The following is a 25873-nucleotide window of genomic DNA, read 5'->3' as shown; positions in this document are numbered from 1 at the left end:
CAAACACGACTGAACATAGTAACAAAATGACATGACAAGTGCAAAGAGCTTTGTAGTATCTTCAATCGCTTTCTATGAAATATTTTCCTACAGCGGGTGACCTGCTAGAGCAGATACTAGACCGGTAGAACTCTCCACTGACAAACCCACTACAGCTTCCGGCTGCACTAAATTCCGCTAAAACTGGATCAACTGGGTCTGAGCTATTTGGAGATTTTTCTTCTAAACCCATCCAACTGAATCAATACTTTCTTTTGCCATGTTAATTAAGATATGATAAAGGAGTGCAATAAGATTGGGATTCCACTTTGCTCCATTTCAGAACGAGTAAAAGGAATCTGGAGGTTAGCCAATAAACGACTCGAAAATTGCAGAGAAACTAAGTAACGGCTTGAATATTCACCATCAAAGCAGGTCAGAAGACATTTGTATGCGATTGGAATCTGGTGGGATTTATCAAACAGGAGAAGTTTCAAATAAATGCCTGTTATCCGTTATTAGACCCTAGTGACCGAGTTAACTCAGCATGTGCGGCTGTTTGAGTTGCCTTATCGATCCTGCAGTCTTCTGTCAGTAAAAGGGAAATTAATGAGTTATTAATTAAATCAGGGCATCTCAAAACTCGCTTTAAATTCTGCTGGACAGTTACTGCCATTCAAGTTACCAGGAACAGGCCCAGTGTGAATAGGCTTCCTTCAAGTAATCTGAATGCCAGTGAGACATGAAGGTCAACAAATTACAGTACAGTTCAATAATTTTACACAAACAAACTTTTTACTGTAGCACAGATTCCTTTGATTTAAGGAAAGGTCAGTATCAAGACGACCAATCAACATGATTGATCAAGTTTAAACAGTTCTTTTATGACAGATAATGTTGCAACACTGCAGTGTTTGGGGAATTCTATCTTCCCCCCAATTTATATATGTCTAATTAGCTTCATACTTTAGGAAAGCCACATATTTGATACTTTGTTACAAAACTACGACTGCTTTCTCTAAACCCCTACTTGCCGCTGCACTGAATAAACAAATCAAGATAGTTCAAGGAATTAATTTGATTCTGCACTCCATGGCTTTCCAGTGAAACTCTTCACCACGTCATTGACTCTCAGGGTTATATTAGACGCTTCACATTCTGCTCAATCCTGACCTCATATTATCAAAACAATAACACAGCTCAATGGAACAAGAGCCAATGCTTCACAGCTCCAGTGTCCCAGATTCAATCCCAATCTTGGGTCCTGTCGGTGTGCGCAGTCTACATATCCTGCCAGTGACTACATGGGTGAGTTTCCTGTTACAAACTGTGGGAGGGAGGCCTACGGGCTGTTAGGTTAACTGGCCATTGTAAATTGCCCCTATTGTGTGGATGTGTGATACAACCTGGGGTGGGGGGGGGGGGGGGATTCTTGATGGGATTGTAGACAAATAAAATAGAATTAGTGCAGGATTATCACTTGAGCGGGTGGTTGATGATGGGCAGACTTGGTGGGCTGAAAGGCCTCTGTGCTGTGACTATCACTTTCAGCTCTGACTTACCCTGCATTTCTGACACTAAAACCATTCGCAGTGCTTTTCACATCTCCAAACTTGGTAACTGTGTTGTGCTGTCTCCTGGCTCCTCTAGGACTATCCTCAACCTATCATGCAGCATTTTTTCTCAAGATGCTCCATCTGCTGAGAACTGGTATCTGAAGTTAAAATGGTCACATTGGTATATAATCCTGCTCTTGGCATCATCTCTCCCTGACCACACCTGACCTGCTCTATCCACATTCTGACCCCTGCATTCTAACTTGCCACGTGTAAAATTCTCAACCGTCTTTTGCTCTTTTACAAACATTGTTTCCAAATGCCTGATTCCAACTTGTTGGAATTCCCTCTTAGAAGTTTTCCTTAAATTCTACTTCTAAGTTTTAAACTCCAATAATCCTGTACTCGTGACTTTTATCATGTTGGACGAGCAGATTTACCACGCTACCAGATATTATACTTATTGATACCCAACAGAATTTCTATTTCATTTTGTTACGTTAAACTTTTCAGTCAACCCAGTGAGTTTAAAGGGAACAGGTCTGGCCACAAACCTACCATAATCCTGCCTGATGCTTTGGACTCTAACCCCAGTTCTAGCCACACTCCACCTATACTGTCATCCAATACTCCCCAATCAGGACGAGCAACCATTTGCAGTCTGGACCCTGGCTTCTGAACTAATAACTGATTCAGGTGCTAGTCCATCAGGATTTCTAAACAACTGGATACCAGATTATCAGAGTAATACATTAGTACAGTTGGCCCTCCATATCCACGGGTTCCACATGCGCGGATTGGGAAAACCCGGAAGTTGAGCATTGTTCGCCTCGCGTCTCGTTCGCTCGCTACTTGTGTTGTGAGCGAGAGGAAGGAGTTTAAGCTAGTAAGGGATGGCTGGCTAGCTATGTAAAACGCTACAGCCTCAAGAACTTAAAGATCACAGGAGAATCGGGATCAGTTGATGCCGAGGCAGCATCAGCATTCCCAGACGAAACGTACTGAATATGTACAGACTTTTTTTCTTGTCACTATTCCCTAAACAATACAGTATAACAACTATTTACATAGCATTTACATTGTATTATGTATTAAAAGTAATCTAAAGATGATTTAAAGTATACGGGAGGATGTGCATAGGTTAAATACAAATACTATGCCATTTTATATAAGGGACTTGAGCATCCACATTTTTTGGTATCCACGGGGATTCCCGGAACCAATCCCCCACGGATAAGGAGGGCTGACTGTATATGAAAAGGAGCAAGCTTGTCAAAAATTATAATCCCATTTAGACATGGTGTGAAAATCCTGAACAGATTCACTGATGAGGGCTAAACTATAATACCTAAACAATCCTCATTACCTAACCCAGTGTCACTTCCCTAAAACCAAGTATACTTTCAAAGGCACCAAAGGTTTAAAAAATTCTAGCAGGGGCTCCTAACCTGGGGTCCACGGACCCCTAGCTGAATGGTTTTGGTCCATGGCATAAATTAGGTTGGGAAACACTGAGTTAGAGAAAATTTAGAACATCTATGATCAAAGGCCAAGTGAGATGGAGTGGCTTCCATGACATTCCTGTACACTGGAGAATAGACTGAGAAGAAAGCTCTTGAAAACTACCTGCATCTGAAACACCAAAACATATTTTGCACTACGGGCTCAATGAACTAATTCTGCTCCTAAGTCTAAATTTTATCCTTGAAAAATGTTCCTTCAGATCTATATGGTTGGTAGGTGAATGGGAGGAAAAAAAATCAGCTATAGAAAAAGATGACATCAGACAACTACCTCTGCAAATTACTGTTGCATATTTTCAGTTTAGAAAGATGATGAGATGACTAATACTATCCACTGATAAAACATCACATAGTGTTCCCGGTTCAATATAGATTTGATCACTTAGTTTCTATCACCTCATACCAAAAAAAGTGATTTACCAAATAAGCAACTTGCCAAACAAATTCTAAATGCTGGTGGAACGCAGCAGGCCAGACAGCATAGGGAGAAGTACTGTCGACATTTCAGGCCGAGACCTCTCCAAGTGTCCTTGAAGGATCCCGGCCCGAAATGTCGACAGTGCTTCTCACTATAGATGCTGCCTGGCCTGCTGTGTTCTACCAGCATTTTGTGTGTTGCTTGAATTTCCAGCATCTGCAGATTTCCTGATGTCTGTGTTGCCAAACAAATTTGCCTATTATCAATACAGCTAGCTGCCACCTAGTTAAACTACAATGCACAAATTCATTCAAATACAGCACACCTCATTGGTCACAATGTGAATAAATCACACCTCAAAAACAAAGGAGGCGAATTAGTGTAATTCCCTTGAGCAATATTTTATCATATATTTAATTCTAGCAAACTAAAATAATTTACTCTTCTGGTGACTAAATTCCAAGAACATGTGATAGGTTTAAAAACAATGGGCTAAATAACTCAGTATCTTCCTTTAACAATAAGATAGTCAATTTTATAAATTACAAGTCAGTGAACCTGGAACAAATTGTACAGATATATAAGATTTACCTCCATCCCCCAACAGGAAGGTCTCAAAGTACCTCCATCCCCCACCAGGAAGGTCTCAAAGCTGTCCGCTTCTTTTTGGATTCCAGATCTAACCAATTCCCCTCTACCACCACTCTCCTCCATCTAGCGGAATTATTTCTCACTCTCAATAATTTCTCCTTTGGCCCCTCCCACTTCATCCAAATCAAGGGTGTAGCCATGGGCACCCGCATGGGTCCCAGTTATGCCTGCCTTTTTGTTGGCTTTGTGGAACAGTCCATGTTCCAAGTCTATACAGGTATCCGTCCCCCTCTTTTCCTTTGCTACATCGACGACTGCATTGGCGCCGCCTCCTGCAAACATGCTGAGCTCGTAGACTTCATTAACTTTGCCTCCAACTTTCACCCTGCCCTCAAATTTACCTGGTCCATTTCCAACACCTCCCTCCACTTTCTTGATCTTTCTGTCTCCATCTCTGGAGAAGGCCTATCTACTGCTTCTCACGAGCCTGTGACAACTTTGGGCTTACAATCAGCACCAAAAAGACCAAAGTTATGTACCAGCCCGCACCTTGAAAGCCCTACCAGGAACGACAGATCACAGTAAAGGGGCAGAAGCTACTGGCAGTCCACAGCTTTACTTATCTGGGCGGTACTCTATCAGAAGCGGTGAACATAGATGCAGAGATCAGCAACAGAATTGCCAAAGCCAGTGCCGCCTTTGGGAGACTCCGTGAGATTGTATGGGAGCGGAGAGGACTCAGCCTTACCACCAAGCTGAAGGTCTACCGAGCAGTGGTTCTCACCACCTCCTCTATGCCAGCGAGACCTGGACTGGCCATGTCATCAGGATGTCTGACAATCAACTACCAAAACAGCTGTTGTATAGAGAGCTGAGCCAGGGCAAGTGCTCAGTTGGAGGGCAGAAGAAACGTTTCAAAGACTGCCTCACCTCAACATCAATCCCAGTAGCTGGGAATCGCTTGCTCCGGACCGCCCAACCTGGTGGAGCAGGACCACTAAAGGAGCGTATGCAGCAGAAATCAGACGCACCGCAGAGGCTCAGAGGAAATGCAAGGCTCGAGCTACCTCCACTTCCACTGCAGCACCTACCCTCATGTGTCCCACATGTGGGCGAGCTTTCAGGGCCCGGATTGGCCTCACCAGTCACCTCCAGACTCACAGTCACAAACCCTCCACCTTACAGAAGTCGTGGTCGTCTTCGACTCCAAAGGACGAACAACAACAACAACAACTATAAGCCTACAGACTCTCACAGCTACCTGGACTATTCCTCTTCCCACCCTTTCTTTTGCAAAAATGCTATCCCCTTCTCACAATTCCTCCGTCTCTGCCGCATCTGCTCTCAGGATGAGGCTTTTCATTCCAGGACGAAGGAGATGTCTTCCTTTTTTAAACAAAGGGGCTTCCCTCCTTCCACCATCAACTCTGCTCTCAAACGCATCTCTCCCATTTCCCACACATCTGCTCTCACCCCATCCACCACCACCCCACTTGGGATAAGGTCCCCTTGTCCTCACCTACCACTCCACCAGCCTCCGGATCCAACGTATAATTCTCCATAACTTCCGCCACCTCCAACGGGATCCCACTACCCAGCACATCTTTCCCTCCCCCCCCTTTCTGCTTTCCGCAGGGATCGCTCCCTACGTGACTCCCTTGTCCACTCGTCCCCCCCAACCCTTCCCACCGATCTCCCTCCTGGCACTTATCCTTGTAAGCAGAACAAGTGTTACACCTGCCCTTACACTTCCTCCCTCACCACCATTCAGGGCCCCAGACAGTCCTTCCAGGTGAGGCAATACTTCACCTGTGAGTCGGCTGGTGTGGTATACCGTGTCCGGTGCTCCCGGTGTGGCCTTTTATATATTGGTGAGACCTGACGCAGACTGGGAGACTGTTTCGCTGAACACCTACGCTCGGTCCACCAGAGAAAGCAGGATCTCCCAGTGGCCACACATTTTAATTCCACGTCCCATTCACATTCTGATATGTCTATCCATGGCCTCCTCTACTGTCAAGATGAAGCCACACTCAGGTTGGAGGAACAACACCTTATATACCAGCTGGGTAGCCTCCAACCTGATGGCATGAAGATTGACTTCTCTAACTTCTGTTAATGCCCCTCCTCCCCTTCTTACTCCATCCCTGATATATTTAGTCTTTTTTTCCCCCTCCCTTTTTTGTCTTTCTCTCTCTGCCCATCACTCTGCCTGTTCTCCATCTCCCTCTGGTGCTCCCCTCCCCCTTTCTTTCTCCCTAGGCCTCCTGTCCCATGACCCTTTCCCTTCTCCAGCTCTGTATCCCTTTTGCCAATCACCTTTCCCGTTCTCAGCTTCACCCCACCCCCTCCGGTTTTCTCCTATCATTTTGCATTTCCCCTCCCCTTCCTACTTTCAAATCTCTTACTACCTTTCCTTTCAGTTAGTCTCGGCCCAAAACGTCAACAGCGCTTCTCCCTATAGATGCTGCCTGGCCAGCTGGGTTCCACCAGCATTTTGTGTGTGTTGCTTGAATTTCCAGCATCTGCAGATTTCCTCGTGTTTGTCAGATACATAAGGGAGCATGCTTGCTTGGAAATTGATAAATTGTAACAAACTGTTCACAAATATCTTTGTAAAACAAAATGCATCAAATGTGAGAATAAAATAATCACAGCCCCTGGGCTGAAAAATGCATTCTGTTGTTATTAGAGATGTCTGCATTAAATTTATTGGAGCTTCTATAGAAAATGTTAATGTGATTCTCCTGATAAGGAGGAAGGAAAGATTCAAAATAAAAAGAAAAATGCTGGAAGCACATAGTAGGTGTCAAGCATGCATGGAGAGAAACTTCTTAAGACAATACTTTTTCCAAGTTATTAACTCAGCCTGTTGTGCATTGGAAACATTTCCTATCTTTATTTCATATTTCCTGCATCCACAGCATTTTGCTTCCCTGAGAAATTTGGGAACTGTGCAAAGAGCGATGAGGTTGATCTTCAGTGTTAAATCAAGCATTGAGAAAAGTTGGAATACACAGTTCTGACATCTTTGCAGAAACATCCAAGTTTGTTAAGAGTTTGGAGAAGTCAAATTCTTTGAAATTAAAATAATAAATTTGGAAAGAGGAACACAGGTTCAATTACTGCAAGTTAAATGTCAGACTGGCCTCAAAGGGTCCTTCACAGAAAGAGATCAATAAATGGAACTAAAGAGAATGAGGTAGAAACCCTGGAATCACAGGGGAAAAGAACAATTCAGCACCAGAGTGCTGAAAGATATTTTAGATTATTTATCAGAAGTGGACCGATTCTGTCATAATTATAACCTCGTGATGGAAAAGTGTACTATACCTGTGGTAGCTCACTGTCAAAATCCAGCACAAGGGCATAACATTCTTCCCACTGAGGGCTCAGGGCTTAAATGACCCCCTCTGCTGGCAATCCAAAACACTGCAAGCTAGATCTACGCAGCTCAGCCATAAAAAGAGACTGCAGCAAAGCAAATAAATGTCACATAAATGAGGTCAAGATCCTGACAGAGTATCATATCTGAAGTATTTCCCAAAACTCTATCACTTTCTGCCTAATGAAATATCTAAGGACTATTCTAAGACAACACACACAACATGCAGGTTGGGCAGCATCTGTGGAGAGGAATAAAGAGACGACTCTGGGCCAAGACCCCTCATTAGGACTCATCAGGTGATCCTAATGAAAGGTCTCAGCCAGAAACGTTGTCTCTTTATTCCTCTCCAGAGATGCTTCCTGGCCTGACCTGCTAAGCCCTTCCAACATTTTGTGTGCATGCTCTGGATTTACAGCACCTTTAAAATCTCTTAATTGTTGAAGATTATTCCAAATTTTCTTTTAAAGGTGTGAGTTGCTACTGTCTAGTGTTTCTATTTGTCAGCACTGATGCACATCCTACATAGAAGAGAAGTTTAGAAGATCGTAAAGCACTGGATGTTGACCTGGCTGGTATTTATTTCCTTATAAACATAGAAATTTACAGTACATTACAGGCCTTTAAACCCATAATGTTGTGCCGATCATGTAACTTACTCCAGAAACTGCCTAGAATTTCCCTAGCACATAGAGCCCTATCTTTCGAAGCTCCATGTTACCTATTTAAGAGGCTCTTACAATACCCTATTGTATCTGCCGGCAGTGCATCCCAAGCACCTCCAACTCTCTGTGTGAAAAACTTACCCTTGACATCCCCCCGTACCTATTTCCAGGCACCTTAAAGCTATGCCCTTCGTGTTAGCCTTTTCAGCCCTGGGAAAAAGCCTCTGGCTATCCACACGATCAATGCCCCTCATCATTTTAGACACCTCCATCAGGTCACCACTCATCCTCCAACGCTTCATGAAGAAAAGGCCGAGTTCACTCAACCGATTCTCATAAGGTATGCCCTCCAATCCAGGCAACATCCTTGTAAATCTCCTCTGCACTCTCCCTGTAGTATCCACATCCTTCCTGTAATGAGGTGAACAGAATTGAACACAGTACTCCAAGTGGGGTCTGACTGAGGTCTTATAGAGCTGTAACATTACCTCATGGCTCTTGAACTCAATCCCACGGTTGATGAATGCCAACATGCCATACCAACATAGCAACACCGTCAACCTACACAGCAGCTTTGAGTGTCCTATCAACACAGACCCCAAGATCTCTCTGATCCTCCAAACTGCCAAGAGCCTTAACATTTATATTACATTCTGTCTTCAAATTGGACCTACTAAAATGAACCACTTCACACTTATTTGGTTCGAAGTCCACCTGCCACTTCTCAGCCCAGTTCTGCATCCTATCAATGTCCCACTGTAACCTCTGAAAACCCTCCACACTATACACAACACCTACAACCTTTGTGTCATCAGCAAACTTACTAATGTACACTTCTACTTCTCCATCCATGTCATTTATAAAAATCACAAAGAGTAGGGCTCCCAGAACAGATCCCCGCTGAACACCACTGATCACTGACCTCCATGCAGAATATGAACCATCTACAAACACCCTTGGCATTCTGTGGGCAAGCCAATTCTGGATCCAAAAAGCAAGGTCTCTTTGGATCCCATGCCTCCTTACTTTCTGAAGGAGCCTTGCATGGGGAACCTTCTCAAATGCCTTACCAGAATCCATATACACTACATCTACTGCTCTACATTCAATGTGTTTTATTACATCCTCAAAGAATTCAATCAAGCTTGTAAGGCACAATCTGCCCTCGACAAAGCCATGCTGACTATTCCTAATCAGATTACGTCTCTCCAAATGCTCATAAATTCTGTCTCTCAGGATCTCCTCCAACAATTTGCCCACCACTGAAGTCAGACTCATTGGTCTATAATTTCCTGGGTTATCTCTACTCCCTTTCTTGAACAACGGAACAACATTTGCAACCCTCCAATCCTCTGGCACTTCTTCCATCCCTATTGATGATGCAAAGATCATTGCAAGAGGCTCAGCAATCTCCTTCCTCACTTCCCACAGTAGCCTGGGGTATATCTCATCCGATCCCAGTGACTTATCTAAATTAATGCTTTTCAAAAGCTCCAGCACATCTTCTTTCTTAATGCGTATATGCTCAAGCATTTCAGTCCGCTGTAAGTCATCCCCACAATTGCCAAGGTCTTTTTCCCTGGTGAATACTGAAGCAAAGCATTCATTTAGTACCTCCGCCACCTCCTCCAACTCCATGCACATGTTTCCACAATCGCACCTGATTGGTCCTATTCTCACACGGCTCATCCTCCTGTCCTTTACATACTTGCAGAATGCCTTGGGGTTTTCTTTAATCCTGCTCACCAAGGCCTTCTCATGGCCCCTTCTGGCAATAATTCCATTCTTAAGCTCCTTCCTAGCAACCTTGTAATTTTCTAGAGCTCTAACAGTACATAGTTTTGTGAACCTTTCATAAGCTTTTTTCTTCTTAACTACATTCTCTACATAACGTGTACATCATGTTTCTTTAACCCTACCATCCCTTCCCTGCCTCATTGGAACACACTTTTGTATAACTCCATGCAAATGTTCCCAGAACATCTGACATGCATTTCCCTGGGAAGATTCGCTCCCAATTTATGCTCCTAAATTCCTGATCAATAGCATCTTATTTCCCCCTAACCCAGTTAAATGTTTTCCCAAATTGTCTGCTCCTATCCCTATCAGCGCTAAGGTGAAGAAGATAGAGTTGTGGTCACTACCTCCAAAATGCTCTCCCACCAAGAGATCTGACACCTGACCAGGCTCATTTCCCAATACCAGGTCAAGTACAGCCTCTCCTCTAGTTGGCTTATTGTGTCAGGAAACCTGCGTGAACACACCTAATGAACTCCTCCCCATCTAAACTCCAGTCAATATTAGAAAAGTTAAAATCTCCCATCACAACAATCCTATTATTATTGCACAGTTCCAGAATCTGCCTCCCTATCATCTCCTCGATATTCCTGTTACTATTGGGGGGGGGGGGGGTCTATAAAATGCACCCAGTAGAGTTATTGCCCCTTACTTGTTTCTGACTTCCACGCACACTGACTCAGTAGACTATCCCTCCATGACTTCCTCCTATTCTGCAGCCATGACACTATCCCTAATTAGTAATGCCACACCCCCACCTCTTTTGCCTCCTGCTCTGTTCTTTTTGAAACATCTAAAACCTGGCACACTCAGCAGCCATTCTTGCTCCTGAGACATCGAGGTTATTATATCAACTATAGCTGAATAGCACTCAAAATGGAGTACTTATTGTTAAAGGGGACAGCCACAGGAGTGCTCTCCACTACCTCACGCCCTCCCTTCCTTCTCCTGACTGTCACCCACTTCTGTGGCCCCAGGATGACTACGTGCCTGTAGCTCCTATTTATCATCTCCCCTAACAAGCTGAAGATCAGTGAGCTGCCTAACTCGGTCTCTAAGGAGCTGCATCTCAACGCACCTGGTGAAGATGTGGCCATCAGGGAGGCTGGAAATCTCCTGGACATCCCACATCTGACACCCAGAACAGAAAACCGGCCTCGCAGTCATACCAACTATTCTAACGTACCGAGCCCTGTGAAACTCGCCTTCTTAAAACTCTTCTCCCTCTCTTCGAATTGATTAGTCCACTACTGAAGCTCTAGGGAAGATGTCAAGAATCACTTGCCTGCCATCTGCTTCTCAGCAAACACATATTTTTCTTTATATCCATTTGTTTAGGTTTAGAGTAAACATTTCACATCTCAGTGACCTTAACTGCTAGCTATTGCTATCACTTTCACCACTATTTTGATTGCCCACACCATCAGGTATGCTGTCATCAGGAAGGTGGCGAAAGCCTCAGAATTCAGACCACCAGGTGCAGGAACAGTTATTACATCCCAATCGTCAGGCTCTTGAACCAAAAAGGATAACTTCACTCACCCCATCACTGAAATGTTCCCACAACCAATGAACTCACTTCCATAGGTTCCATAACCTCAAGGACTCTTCATCTCATGATCTCAATATTTACTGCTTATTTGTTTATTATTATTTCTTTTTTGTTTATTTGCACAGTTTATTGTCTTTTGCACACTGGTTGAACCCCAAAACTGGTGCAGTCTTTCATTGATTCTGTTATGGTTATTATTTTATGGATTTCTTGTGTTTGTCCACAAGATAATGAATTTCAGGGTTGTATATGGTGATATATATTTACTTTGATAATAAATTTACTTTGAACTTTCGTTAATTTAACATACAAACACAGTGGCTCCTGCTTCATCTGAAAGTTCGAGCTGAAAAGCATGCCTTCCATCCTTACTGGCACTTGAGGACTCAGTAACTTGGAAATTCCTGAGCACCACCGTGTCCTGAAGAGAAAATGGAAGAGAGACAGAAGAAATCATTACAAATTAGAGAAGAGTGAGTGAATTGAAATATATCAATCACTTTCTTAAATGATTAAATTCAAGTGTAAACAAAATACAATTTGGGAAATATACTGTGAAATACTTCTGAGGTAATCCACTTTCAGATGAGTATTATTTTCTACAATGCATTGCATTTCAATTTACTGATCTTCACCTACTGCCACCACCCTCAAAAAAATACACTATTGTGAAAGATTTTTCCTTAAAATAATTGGATATTACCAAGTTCAGAGAGGAAAGAAACAGCCCCTTCATCCCAACAATCTAAATCCATTACCACATACAGTATTTCTCTTCCTTCCTCTCTTGTGCCCTTATATAGCTGTTGATAATTAATCTCTAAACATTCAGCTCAGTTGCTCATATCAACTACGGCTGAAGAGCAGGACCTTCAAGTTGTAATGTCTGGGTTTCTTCCAGTCACACATGCTAGTTGGGGCATGAATGGGATGATAGTACAGATGAATGAGTGGCTGAGGAAGTGGTCCAGGGGGCAGGGTTTCAGATTTTTGGATCATTGGGACCCCTTCAGGGGAAGGTATGACCGGTACAAAAAGGATAGGTTACATCTGAACCTGAGGGGGCCAATATCTTTACAGGCAGGTTTGCTGGAGCTGTTTTAGAGGGCTTAAGCTAATTTGGTAGGGGGATGGGAACCAAAGTGATAGGGCTGAGAATAGGGCAGTCAGTATGCTAAGTTGGTGCAGTGTGCAATGAGATTGTGAGGAAGGACAGGCAGATGATGGGCAAAATCACAGTTAATGGGATAAATTGATGTGCACGGGGGCAAAAATCTAAACGGGAGATGAATACAGGACATTAGATATTTTATTTGAATGCACACAGTACATGGGATAAGGTAGATGATCGTGTAGCACAGTTAAAGGTAAGATAGGTAAGATATTGGGAGCATCACTGAGTCAGGACTGAAAGAAGATCATAGCTAGGAATTTACCATGCAAGAATGCAGATCGTCTCTAAAGTACGAACAGGTAGGCGGGGGGGGGGGGGGGGGGGCAGGTGGCACTCTTGTTAAAAAGTGAAATAAAGTCCTCAGAAAGAGGTGACATGGGATTAGAAGATGTCAAATCCTTATGGGTAGGGTTAAGAAACAGCAAGAGTGAAAAGCTGCAGTTTAGAGTAGCAATTTTTTGGTCTCAATTTCCCAATTGTCATTTATTTTGATTCTAATGTTGGGGAAAACTGATAAAACAGGCTTTTTTTTTTAAATGTCAGACTAAAGGAAGCCGAGTGAACTGAGGAAAGAGATGAAGGCTGTGCAGGACGGGAGTTACATCCAGGCCTCCGAACAGTAACCAGGATGTGGAATATAATTTACAATGGGATATGGAAAAAGGACAAATATTCCCATCGTCATGGGAGATTTCAATATGCTGGTAGATTGGGAAAATCAGGTTGGTACTGGATCCCAACAGAAGAAATTTGTAGAATGCCTATGAGATGGCTTTTTAAGAGCAGCTTGTGATTAAGCCCACTAGGGGAATGGCATTCTGGATTGGGTGCTGTGTAATAGACCAGATTTGATTAGGGAGCATAAGGGAGAAGAACCCTGAGGAGACAGTGATCATATTATGATAGAATTCATCGTGCAGTTTGAGAGGCAGGAGCTGAAGTCAGATGTGTCAGTATTGCAGTGGAGGAAAGGGAATTAGAGGCATGAGAGAGCAGCCGGCCAAAGTTGCTTGGAAGGGAACATTAACAGAGATGGCGGCAAAACAGTCACGGCTGGAATTTCTGGGGCAATTCGCAAGGCTCAGGAATAGATACATACCACTCTAATATTCAAACCAATCACTGGATAAGGAATTGCTTCAGCAATCTGGTTTAATTTGCAATTAGCTTATAATTTTAGGCCCTTGGGTTCACAGAGAGTCATAGGACAGGTAGCAGAGAAATGGGTTCTTCAGCCCTCCAACTCCACACCAGTCCTGCTCACCCTCCTCACACAAGATCCAGATATTTTCATGTCCTGTCTATTCAAGCACCTGTTGAAATGCAGTGATTGTATTTGATTCCACCACATCAACCCTCAGCCACTCTCTGTAAAAAAAAAAGCAGCTTTTCCCCTCAATTCCCCTTTAAAACTCCTTCCTCTTACCTTTACCCCAATGCCCTCTTATATTTAATAATTCTGGCAACCTTTTAATTTTATATACCTCCACCATGCTTCTGTCAGCCTACAGAACTCCAGGGAATACAAGCCCCACAATTACCACTTCCCCACATTGCTAAAGACCTGCACTGAAGTCAGCATTCTGGCCCTGAACTTCCCCTGCACTCCCCCCAGCACATCCAGAACTACAACTTTGTCCTGACTTAACCTCTGTGGAGACATCTTCATGTCCACCCTTCCAAATTTCTACACAGCCTTCATCTCTTTCCTCAGTTCACTCTGCTTCCTTTAGTCTGACATTTAAAAAAAAACACAAAGCCTGTTTTATCAGTTTTCCCCAACAAGTTAGAATCAAAATAAATGACAGTTGGGAAACTGAGACCAAAAAATTGCTACTCTAAACTGCAGCTTTTTACAAGCCTTGAAGAAACACAGAAGTAAGAAGTAGAACTAAAATGCCCATCCACATATATCACAGAAACATACTTTTAACGTTAATTTAGAAAAAGCATAAATTGCTCAAAACTCATCTGTGGAAGGGGAAGGAAATAGTGTTATCCTAAAATATTATCTGTTTTCTTCCAACAGATACAGCATGACCTGTTGAATATTTCCACCTCTTACTTCAGATTTCCAACATCTGCAGTTCTTTTGATTTTCATCTAACACTGATGCTCCCTTGGCACTATGTAAAGCAGAGTGTAAATAGTCGAAGTGTTTTCATTCATGAAATTAAATGTGAGACAGATACTTAACACAGCACAGGTGCTGTTAACACTAATGTATTAAAACAACAATTCCACTCAATATTCAGGGACTGCTCATTTGGATGTTACTAATCCCTTCAATAAGAGTACACAAATGCCTTGTAGGTCAGCAAAATGTGGTAGAGATTCCTCAAGAAAGGGCCTCTGCCCAAAACCTCAACTGTTTGTTCTTTTCCACAGATGCTGCCTGACCTGCTGACCTGTGTGTGTCGCTTTGGGCTTCCCCAACAATGTACTTTGCGAGGATCAGTTCAATGGAGAATCACAATGGCACGGCTACAGATCGCTGCCTCGCAGCACCAGAAACCCGAGTTCCAGCCTGACTCCGGAGCTGCCTGGATGGAGTTTGACCATTCTCCCTGTGATGGTGTGGTTTCCCTCCCAATGCTCTGGTTTCCTTCCACATCCCAGAGAGAGCAGCTGGCAGGTTAATTGGCCACTGTGAGTGGTGGAATCTGAGGGGAGTTGTTGGGAATTTGGGGAGGGAAAAGCACCTTTAACATTCATGAATGCTTGATGAGCAGCACAGACTCAAGCCCTTTGGCCCACGTTCCCTTGCTCTGTGGACAGAGGAGACAGCAAAATCTGAAGCAAAGAGCAAACTCCTGGAGGAACTCTGCAGATTGAGCAGCATCTGTAGAGGGGAAGAGGCGATGTGCATTTTGGGACAAGACCCTACATTGTTGCTTGAACATCTATGACTGTGACTCCACGGAATTTTGTTGCTGCTGGAAAGTAAACACATTCTAGGAGGGAAGATCCTGGATGTGGGCCTCAGATGAATGATACATTCTCATCACAGACTGAATCGGGTTTCCTCTGAACAATCAGGCAAACACTGCAGAATTGAAAGACCACCAATAACACCAGTTGATACATCTCACATCACTGGTGGAACTTATGTAGTCAAGCAAATTGCTTAGAAAATGCAATGCACTCTTGAGAGCTGTGCACTCTCAAGAGAATTTGAGTTTCCTTGTTCTTGCTCTTTGATTGATTCTACCACAGCTCGTCACTTGCTGACATTCCAACTCAAAAGGTTCAGGTGGGAAGTCAGCAGGCATTTTGTGTCAATGGCAATACAACCAAGATTAATGGAGATACAGAGACTGAAGATATTGGAATCTGGAACAACAGAAGAAACTCAATGGGTCTAGCAGCATCAGTGGAGAGATCAATGTTTTGAGTCAAAAGCTTCATCCACACTTTCAATGATAGCTGGAATGCCATCTGAGCCGGGAAGCCCAGCTGAGCGTTCTCACCAGTGTACTGGGTGTCAAAAGCAGCTTCAGCAATCCCAAATAATCCCAGCCAAGGCCTGGCAAACTTCCCCCAATGGATCAATTGGCTTCAACTGCAGCAAGTCACTGTGATCTGATTTATGGAAATGTGGGAAACATTCCATGCTGAGTAAGGTAACATTCATAATGAAGCATCAATGGTGACTTCAGCTTGAAGAGTTCTTGGAAAGCCGCACAGGCACACACTCATCGATAATTTTCAGAAAGCACCAAACGATCATCTACCATTTTCATTAACAATTAAAGATGGAGTGAGGGGAAAATTTCAGTGAAGGAAAAACATATCACCCTTCACACAGGTAAACTAAAATCCATCCTCTGCAGGTGAAAACCCCCACCTGAAACCACCACAGTGGGCTTCACAGCTGAACAGGTGACAAGACAGCTGAAACGTCTCCACCCAAGCAAGGCTGCAGGCCCGGATGGTGTCAGCCCCAGGGTGCTCAAATCCTGTGCCCCCCCCCAGCTATGTGGAGTATTTTACTATGTCTTCAACCTGAGCCTGAGTCTCCAGAGGGTTCCTGTGCTGTGTAAGATGTCCTGCCTCGTTCCTGTACCGAAGACGCCGCGCCCCAGTGGCTCCAATGACTACAGACCGGTGGCATTGACCTCCCACATCATGAAAACCCTGGAGAGACTTGTTCTAGAGCAGCTCCAGCCTATGGTTAGGCCACACTTAGACTCCCTCCAGTTGGCCTATCAGCCCCGACTAGGAGTTGAGGATGCCATCGTCTACCTGCTGAACCATGTCTACGCCCACCTGGACAAGCCGGTGAGCACTGTGAGGGTCGTGTTTTTTGACTTCTCCAGTGCGTTCAACACCATCCGCCCTGCTCTGCTGGGTGAGAAGCTGACAGTGATGCAGGTGGATGCTTCCCTGGTCTCATGGATTATTGATTACCTGACTGGCAGACCACAGTACATGCGCTTGCAACACTGTGTGTCAGACAGAGTGGTCAGCAGCACGGGGTTCCACAGGGGACTGCCCTGACTCCCTTTCTCTTCAGCATCTACACCTCAGACCAACTACTGCACAGAGTCTTACCATCTTCAGAAGTTTTCTGATGACTCTGCCATAGTTAGATGCATCAGCAAGGGAGATGAGGCTGAGTACAGGGCTACGGTGGGAAACTTTGTCACATGATGCGAGCAGAATCATCTGCAGCTTAATGTGAAAAAGACTAAGGAGCTGGTGGTGGACCTGAGGAGGGGTAAGGCATCGGTGACCCCTGTTTCCATCCAAGGGGTCAGTGTGGACATGGTGGAGGATTACAAATACGTTTGTACCTGGGAATATGAATTGACAATAAACTGGACTGGTCAAAGAACACTGAGGCTGTCTACAAGAAGAGTCAGTGCTGTCTCCATTTCCTGAGGAGACTAAGGTCCTTTAACATCTGCTGGACGATGCTGAGGATGTTCTACGAGGCTGTGGTGGCCAGTGCTATCATGTTTGCTGTTGTGTGCTGGGGCAGCAGGCTGAGGGTAGCAGACACCAACAGAATCAACAAACTCATTTGTAAAGCCAGTGATGTTGAGGGGATGGAACTGGACTCTCTGACTGTGGTGTCTGAAAAGAGGATGCTGTCCAAGTTGCATGCCATATTGGACAATGACTCCCATCCACTCCATGATGTACTGGTTAGGCACAGGAGTACATTCAGCCAGAGACTCATTCCACCGAGATGTAACACTGAGCGTCATAGGAAATCATTCCTACCTGTGGCCATCAAACTTTACAACTCCTCCCTCAGAGTGTCAGACACCCTGAGCCAATAGGCTGGTCCTGGACTTATTTCCACTTGGCATGATTAACATATTATTATTTAATTATTTATAGTTTTATATTGCTATATTTCTACACTATTCTTGGTTGGTGCAACTGTAACAAAACCCAGTTTCCCTCGGGATCAATAAAGTATGTCTGTCTGTCTGTCTGTAAATATACAACTGCATTAAAAGCAGCTACCTTCCTCTCCTGTCTTTGTTTAGATGCTAGATGCAGCCATTAATGCAGAGAAAGTGATATCATGATTTCGATGCAGTGTGCTTAGCTTCTGAGTGTGGTCCTTGACAACAGTGATCTAACCCCAGAGATATAATAGTTCTTACATTGCACAGTCCAGCACTTCTTGTCCTCTATAAGCATTTACTCTTCACCCATCAGCAAGATACCCCTCTTGCTGATGCTATCTGCTGCCCTTGAGTGAGCATTTCAGAGAAGAGACTGCTACCAACCCTTAACATTTATCCAATTCTCTAAGCTACAAAATTGTCGATGTCTTCAAACTATAACACTAGGATGAGCAAAAATGTATTCATTTTTTCAAATTTACAGTTTATACCCATTCATGGTTTTAAATTAAGCCTTTCTTTATCTAACCAATAGTCCTGACCTCCTCCCTGAGCTCAAGAAAAATACTTACAGTTCCTGCATTGCTGAAGCTTGCTAATGAATATAGCTTTTCCTTTAGGAGCCAAACAAAAGCTTTCCTTGATCTTCCCCATCAAATTCTTCAGAGAATAGAATCAACAGGATTCTCAGATCCAGGTCTAGCATCACTCAAATTCTACTTCGCAACTTAATCCACCTCTTTAATTCTTGAGCGACTGAGGTTCTGAACCAAGTTTCTGAAGAATTTATAGCAGGAAAGGTTCAGTGCACAGCTTTCTTGTTGTGGTACAATGCAGTGGATGTAGTAATGTTTTCTCAGCCAGGGTTTAATTTAAACATGGAAGGGGAGAGAAAACTCCCACAGTAAACCACAGAGTTCCCATGCTGCTGGAAGACCTTCACTGTGGAGAATTTCTCCCTGTGACATTTACGCCCATTGACAACTTGCTTTCTTCTCATAAATTAGATACAGAATTGGGCTGGGAAGTTGCAGTGGGACATGAAGAGTGAGAGGGGAGAGTAAAGCTGCAAACAGAGGCATGTATTTATAATCAGAGGGACAAGTTATTAACTAGTTAAATTAGAGAGAGCTGAAACTTACTTGCAGGATCACCTAATTAGCATGGATCTTATTCTTCATGAGTGGAGTGTGACAGGTCTGTTATGCACTCGTTCTATGCTCCATTGAAATCTCCAGCCCCAATCACTATGACTTCTTGATTTACATGGAACGATAACAAACTTACAACAGAGAAACAGGTAGGTGACTCTACTCATGCTCTGACCACGTGCATCAACATAAAAAAAAACAATTCCATCCCCTTTCACATAGATAGATTCCCATTAAATACATCCACACTATCCTCTCAGTTTTTCCTCATTGTAGCAAGTTCTACGTTCTTTACCAGGAGAGCAACATGAAAGTTTCTCCTCAAATCAACTTGAAACATTAACTCCAATCCTCTTCCCACAGATGCAGCCTGACCAGCTGTGTATTTCCATCACTTTGTTTTATTTCAGATCTCCAAAAACTGCAATTTGCCCACCTTCTCCCCAATTTCTTATTGATCCCAATGACTAGTTTAATAGTAACGGCTCCCGGTTGTTATACTTTCTCCCACAAACGCCAATCATCTATGTAGGGTGACCTTGTTATGCAGAAGATGTAGAATCTGGTTATGTCCCTTAGCATGGACATCTTTTCTCCAAATTCTCCGAATCTCCAAATTTCTCCAAGTTCTTTCTAACTTCCGTTTCAACAAATCATTCTGTAAAATCATCCAGCAGAATACACATAAACCACATTTTTCTTTGATAAATCTTTCCTGAAAGCTTTAAACTTTCAGTTGACATGTTAAGTTGAATACTTTACCCCTTGTTTAAGAATGCTATCACAGTCTCCCACCAACTTTCCAAATATAAAGGTGTTGATTGAAGCGTGGCTGGCTGTTGATGGCTGCAAAGTTGACTCTAAGAAGAACAGAAAATTACAATCACGTTATATTGCAGTGAAGGCCGGAGATTCCAAAGCAAAATGCACGCTGACACCTTTATTTTTAACTGTAAAGACATTCACAAAATCAAAGTAGAGAGCCTTTGCAATTCCCACTCCAGATAAAAATATAAACCTGCTTTATGCAGATCACAAAGAAATGCTGAAGGATCTCAGAAAGCCAAGTTGCACCTATGAAGGGGAATAAGCATAACTCAGTTGAGTTTTGGACAGTAAACGGAGACTGGACAGAAGTTTATAAGTGAGATAGATGTAGTAGACTGCTGGTATATTTTTCCCAGGGTTGAACTATCTAAGACTAGATGGCATGCATTTAAAATGAAAGGGGGCAAGTTCAAAGTAGATGGGCAGGACAAGTTTTGTACACTGTGAGAGTGGTGGGAGCCTGGAACACAATGCCAGGAGTGGTGATGGAGGCAAATGCAGTAGCAACGTTTCAGGGCCCGTAGGCACACGAGTGTGCAGAGAACGGAGGAGTATAGACAGAATGGATTAGTGAAGACATTCAACAACTAGTTAAATTAACTTGGCACAAGATCGTAGGACAAAGAGTTCGTTCCTGTGCTCTACTGTTCTATGGTCTGTTTAACCATTTTCCTTAATAAGGAACCCAATGCTACAGGCAGTAGTCCAGACCGAATGGATACCTATATAAGTGAAGCATAATCTCACTATGTTTGCAACTACATTACTGTCTCATCATTTGATCGTTCTTTTACTTTTCCTGCCAAAAATAATAATTTCTCATTTTCCACAATTTTTCTGTCCAAATAAATTTCATCTGAGACCTTTCCTATAAAATTTGTTTAAACTTCTTACAATGTTTCTATCATTTTGAAGAAAAAGCATTTTATTTACTCCAATGACCTCATCACAAATTTTAACACCTCCCAAGGCCTTAACCTTTACTTGGAAGAGCAGCCTCACTTTTTCCAGTCATTACTGTTTTCCCTGGTTCCATTCTAATACATTTCTAAACTCTTCCAAAGCTATAGCATTCTCATTGATATGATACACAGCATTGAATTCAATACTCCAGCTGATATGTAACTGATGACTTGGCAAGATTTAGTATATATTGCTGTTTTGTTTTACTATAAGCAGTTGGCACTGTTTGGCTATTTACTGAAATTTGAGGTTCAAATTTAGACCTGGCACAGATGCCGAGTATTCACAGCCATAGGTTTAGATTTATTTTGATCAGGGTAATGGGAGCTGGCACTGGCCTGGTGGTGTGAATTGCCACCTTTTGTATGCAAGTGATGTGAAAATTGCTGTTGCAGTTAGTAAACTACCAATCAGATGGAAAGCTGGACAGGGCAGTCATAAATGGAATTTAATCCCAACAATGGTGAGATGAAGCATTTTAGGAAGCAACACAGGGAGGGGGTACTAAAAACCGAGTACATACAGTAGGTTTAAGATCAGGGGCAAGAGATTTAAAAGGGGCATTAGAGGCAGCTGCTTCACACAGAGTGATGCATATCTGGAAAGGGCTGCCAGAAATAGCAGTGGAGGCAGCCATGGCTAGGAGAGGTGTAGAGAACCTTGGGGCAAAATGTAAACATAATGGATTCACATGGTTAGGAGAGATATAGAGGGCTTTGGGGCAAATGTAAACATATCGGATTCACTGGGCAACAAGGTCAGCATGAATGAGTTGGGCCGAAAGGCCTGATCCCATGCTGTGTGACTCCACGCCTCTATAATGTACACTAGTATTAAAGCAACAGTTAGCAAAACTCAAACAGAATAGTTTGTTGTACTGCCCTCCCCATCAAGATAGACAGCACAGATTCCAGTGATGTTTATTAGGATAAAGACGGCCAAATGCAACCCATCCAAGCCAAGTCAGAGATCGTCTCCTTCCTATGATTTCAAACAGGGAGCACTGGGTTAGCTTCCCAGACTGCAGCTCAACTCTCAACCGCCAATCCGCCTCAAATCTGCACCAATGTTTCATTTCAAAATGAGCTAAGTAGTAACTGATTAACATATTTCTCCTTCAACGTTGTCACAGCATCAATAATTTCACATGAACTGGTTCAGCAAATTGATGTGCAAAGCCATTACACGGCGAGGTGTGGAATTCGGAGTTCAAGGCCAAAACAGTGTCCAAGAAGTTTCTTATCCTTCCCACGAGCGTGTGGGTTTCCTCTAGCGGCTCTGGTTTCCATCCACAGTCCAAAGACGTAGGTTAATTGCTCATTGTAAATTGTCCTGGGGTCCTAGGGTTAAATAGTGTTGCTGGACAGTGCAGTTCATCGAGCAGGAAGGGCTATTCTGAGTACCTCTATTTATTTACCTCTAAGTAAATAAATTATCCTCCCATGGATAAACACTAGCCTGTAAAAACACTTCACACCTACAGGCTGCCAGGGTTTAAGGCGATGATTTAACCTGCAAAGTATTTAGTTTACAAGTTAGGCAATACTTTTAGGATCTATTTTAACCTAACTGGTTAGCATGTGAGATAATTAATACAAACGTAAAACCACAAATCAGAACAGAGTTACAAGCCAGTACTATGACAATAATTACTAAAAATTAGTTATAGAAGGCAAAAGTCAAAGACAAAGTAAGTTTTCTTTCATCAAAGTATGTATAATATATGTTACCACATACGACCTTGTGTAATTTTCTTGCAGGCATTTACAGGAAAATGAATAAATGCAATAGAATTTATGAAAAACTATACATAAACAAAGACGAAAAACAATCAAAGTGCAAATGAAGACAAATTGTGCAAATAAACTAATAAAATACTGAGAAGATGAGTTGTAAAGGAGTCCCTGTAAGCGAGTCTGTAGGTTCTGGAATCAGTTCAGGGTTGCGGTGAGTGAAGTTTTCCACACCGGTTCAGGAGAATGATGGTTATAGGGTAATTACTGTTCCTCTCCTGGTGGTGTGGGACTTAAGGCTTCTGCACCTCCTGCCCAATGGTAGCAGCAAGAAGGCGGCATGGATTGGATGGAGGGGAGCTTTGACTCTGGGTGCTGCTTTCTTATGGAAGTGCTCCTTGTAAATGTAGCCAACAGTGCAGGTTTTCCATTCTTGGGCACTGGTATTCCCATAACAGGCCCTGACCAATCAGCCAGGATAAACTCCACTGTGCACCAATACAGGTCTGTCAAGCTTTTGAGTGACATGCCAAATCTACACAAACTTCTAAGAAAATAGAGGCACTATTGTGTTTTCTTTGTATCCCAAGACAGATCCAAGAAATTTAAAGTTACTGACTCTCCATCTCTGATCCCTTAATGAGGACTGGCTCACGGACCTCCAGCTTCTTCCTGCTGTCATCGATAATCAGCTCTTTGTTTTGTTGATGTTGAGTAAGAGGACGTTGTGGTACCATTCAAACACATTTTCAATCCCTCGCCTATAAATGGATTTGTCGCTACCTTTGATTTGGCCAACAACAATGGTGTTGTCAACTTTGACTAAATACAGCATTGAAGCTGTACTTCGGCACACAACCATAGGAATGGAGCAGGGGTAAGTGCACAGCCTTGTGTTGCACCTGTGCGAATGGTGAACGTGGAGGAGATGTTGTTGCCAATCAGAACTGACTGGGATCTGCAAGTGAGGAATTTGAGGATCCAGTTGCATAGAGAGGTACTGAGGCCCAGGTCTTGGAGCTTGCTGATGAGTTTCAAGGGCACTAAGGTGTTGAATGCTGAGCTATAGTCAATGAAGAGCAGCTTGATGCTTGTATCATCACAGTCCAGATGTTCCAGAGTTGAATAAAGGACCAATTAAATGCATCTGCTGATGATCTGGCAGGACTCCAGATTTGCAATCTTAAGTCAGTGGCTCAAACAAAAAAAAACCTGCAGCTGGACACAACTGTATTTCCCTGAACAGCTATGGTGAACAGTTTTGAAAGACAAGTCATGTTACACAGGAGACAACACAATACACCTAATCACAGAAATCCCAGTTCCAAGGCCAGCCTGAACCAATGGAGAGGCTGAGTACTGTGTACATTGTTAACATGATCTCTAACTGAACGAGCCAGAGTTTTAGTGAAATATTCTCCACTTTGAAAATGAGTTGAATTGGCAGCTACAACAAACAGACAAAGACAGATGGTCTTCCCTGATGATTAGATCAAAGGGGCAAAACTGATCAAATGAGGGAACCAGATGAGATTCTGTTCAACAGAGACCACTAGAAAATAGGATCAGGAGTAGGCCATCAGGCTTTTCAAGTCCTTCAAGTACGTCCCACTATTTCCAACCTTCTCCACATATGCTGATTCGTCATCACCTTTGATTCTGCCCTCGACTGTAATGTTGTCAACAAACTTGAATAAGGCATTGGAGCTGTGCAAAGCCACACAGATATAAATGCAATGTGAGGGGAGCAGGGGGCTACACACACAGACCTGTGGTGCACCTGTGCCAATGGAGAACAAGGCAAAATGTTGTTGCCAATCCGAACTGACTGGGTACATAGCGGGCTCCACTACAGGCACAAACGCCCAAGCACAGAGGACGTGTTCAAGAGCTGCTGCCTCAAGAAGATGGCATCCTGCCCTCTTGTTGTTACAACTATCAGGGAGGAAGTACAGGAGTCTGAAATCCCATACTCGACTATTTAGGAATATCATCTTCCCCTCTGCCTTCAGATTTCCGAACAGTCCGTGAACCCATGATCACCACCTTATTATTCGTTTCGTTTTGCCACCTTTACGTAATTTACAGATTTTTAATGTCTGCATTGTGCTACTGCTGCAAACCAACTCATTTCATGTCATATATCAGTGATAATAAATCTGATTCTGACAACCCTTTCATTCTGGGAACTTACATGTGGAGTCTCCTTTGTTTCTGCCTCTAATGTTACTATTTTTTTAAGGAGGTGAATTTAGATAACTGTGTACGGTACTCCAGGCAAGGCCTCACCAGCACAGCTGCAAGTATATCTGCCTATTTTAAAAGCTTTGCATGGAAGACAAAATTGCCATTTGCCCTCTTAACGACTAGTTGGGCCTGTCTGCTTTTACTTAAATTATATTTTGTAATTCATGAACAAAAACACCCTGAACACTCTACACTTCTTTCACTGTCAGTCTCTCTCTCTATTTAACTAATAATCTGCTTATTTGATTTTTCTTACTAAAGTTCATGTCTTCATACTTCTAAATTCCAGGGGCACACTAAAATGATAAGACTATTCTTTTGATTAATGTCATCATGTGATCAAGGCTGGCAGGAAAATTGATAAAGGTAGACTAGCATCACTTGTGTGACCCAGTAGAACCAAATAACTTTTATTTTGAATAGAAAATTCTTCCATGCCGCATAAGATATAAAAGCCTGAAAGCTCATATACAAGGCTCAGTGACTGTTTTTACACTGCTATTTGTAAGACTATTAAATGGTTCCCTAGGACAATAATTTATACTCTTGACCACACAATCTACCGCCTTATAATCTTGTACCTTTTTGTTTACTCGCAATGCACTTTCTCTGAAGCTGTTACACTTAATTCTGCATTATTATTGCTTTACCTTGTTCCTCCTCAATGGTCTGTATCATGTTCTGATCTGTATGAACAGTATCTAGACAAGCTTTTCACTGTATCTCGGTAAATGTGACAACAATAAACCAATTCCAAGAAAGAAAACAGAGGAAAAGTACTTGCTACCCTTTCTGCCAGTGTCGCCTACAAATCTGTTCTAATAATTATCGATTTGATCATTAAAGTTTCAGCCATTATGAGTTTCAAGGTAGTGTATTGGAATTCCAACAGACTGTTGTATATTATTTTGAAAGCAGCTTCCCTTCACGTCTTCCCCAGTCATCTCT

The 25873-nt window shown here is 42.9% G+C and overlaps 1 protein-coding gene across 3 annotated transcripts in view; it reads right to left on the bottom strand.

Moving 5' to 3' along the window:
* pot1 (protection of telomeres 1 homolog) overlaps positions 1-25873 on the bottom strand; it is a 358923-nt gene that overhangs the window by 231816 nt on the left and 101234 nt on the right. For all 3 annotated transcript variants that reach the window (XM_059977893.1, XM_059977894.1, XM_059977895.1), the window contains 2 exons: positions 19917-20014; positions 11777-11887 (listed from right to left, as the gene is read on the bottom strand). In XM_059977893.1, coding sequence (XP_059833876.1) covers positions 11777-11887; positions 19917-20014 — 209 coding nt within the window. The remainder of the gene's footprint in view (positions 1-11776; positions 11888-19916; positions 20015-25873) is intronic.

The sequence above is a fragment of the Hypanus sabinus genome, chromosome 8 (genome assembly GCF_030144855.1).
Source record: "Hypanus sabinus isolate sHypSab1 chromosome 8, sHypSab1.hap1, whole genome shotgun sequence".
In the NCBI taxonomy this organism is placed as follows: domain Eukaryota; kingdom Metazoa; phylum Chordata; class Chondrichthyes; order Myliobatiformes; family Dasyatidae; genus Hypanus; species Hypanus sabinus.
The sequence above is the reverse complement of the archived record's forward strand: the minus strand, read 5'-3'. Positions and strand labels throughout refer to the sequence as shown.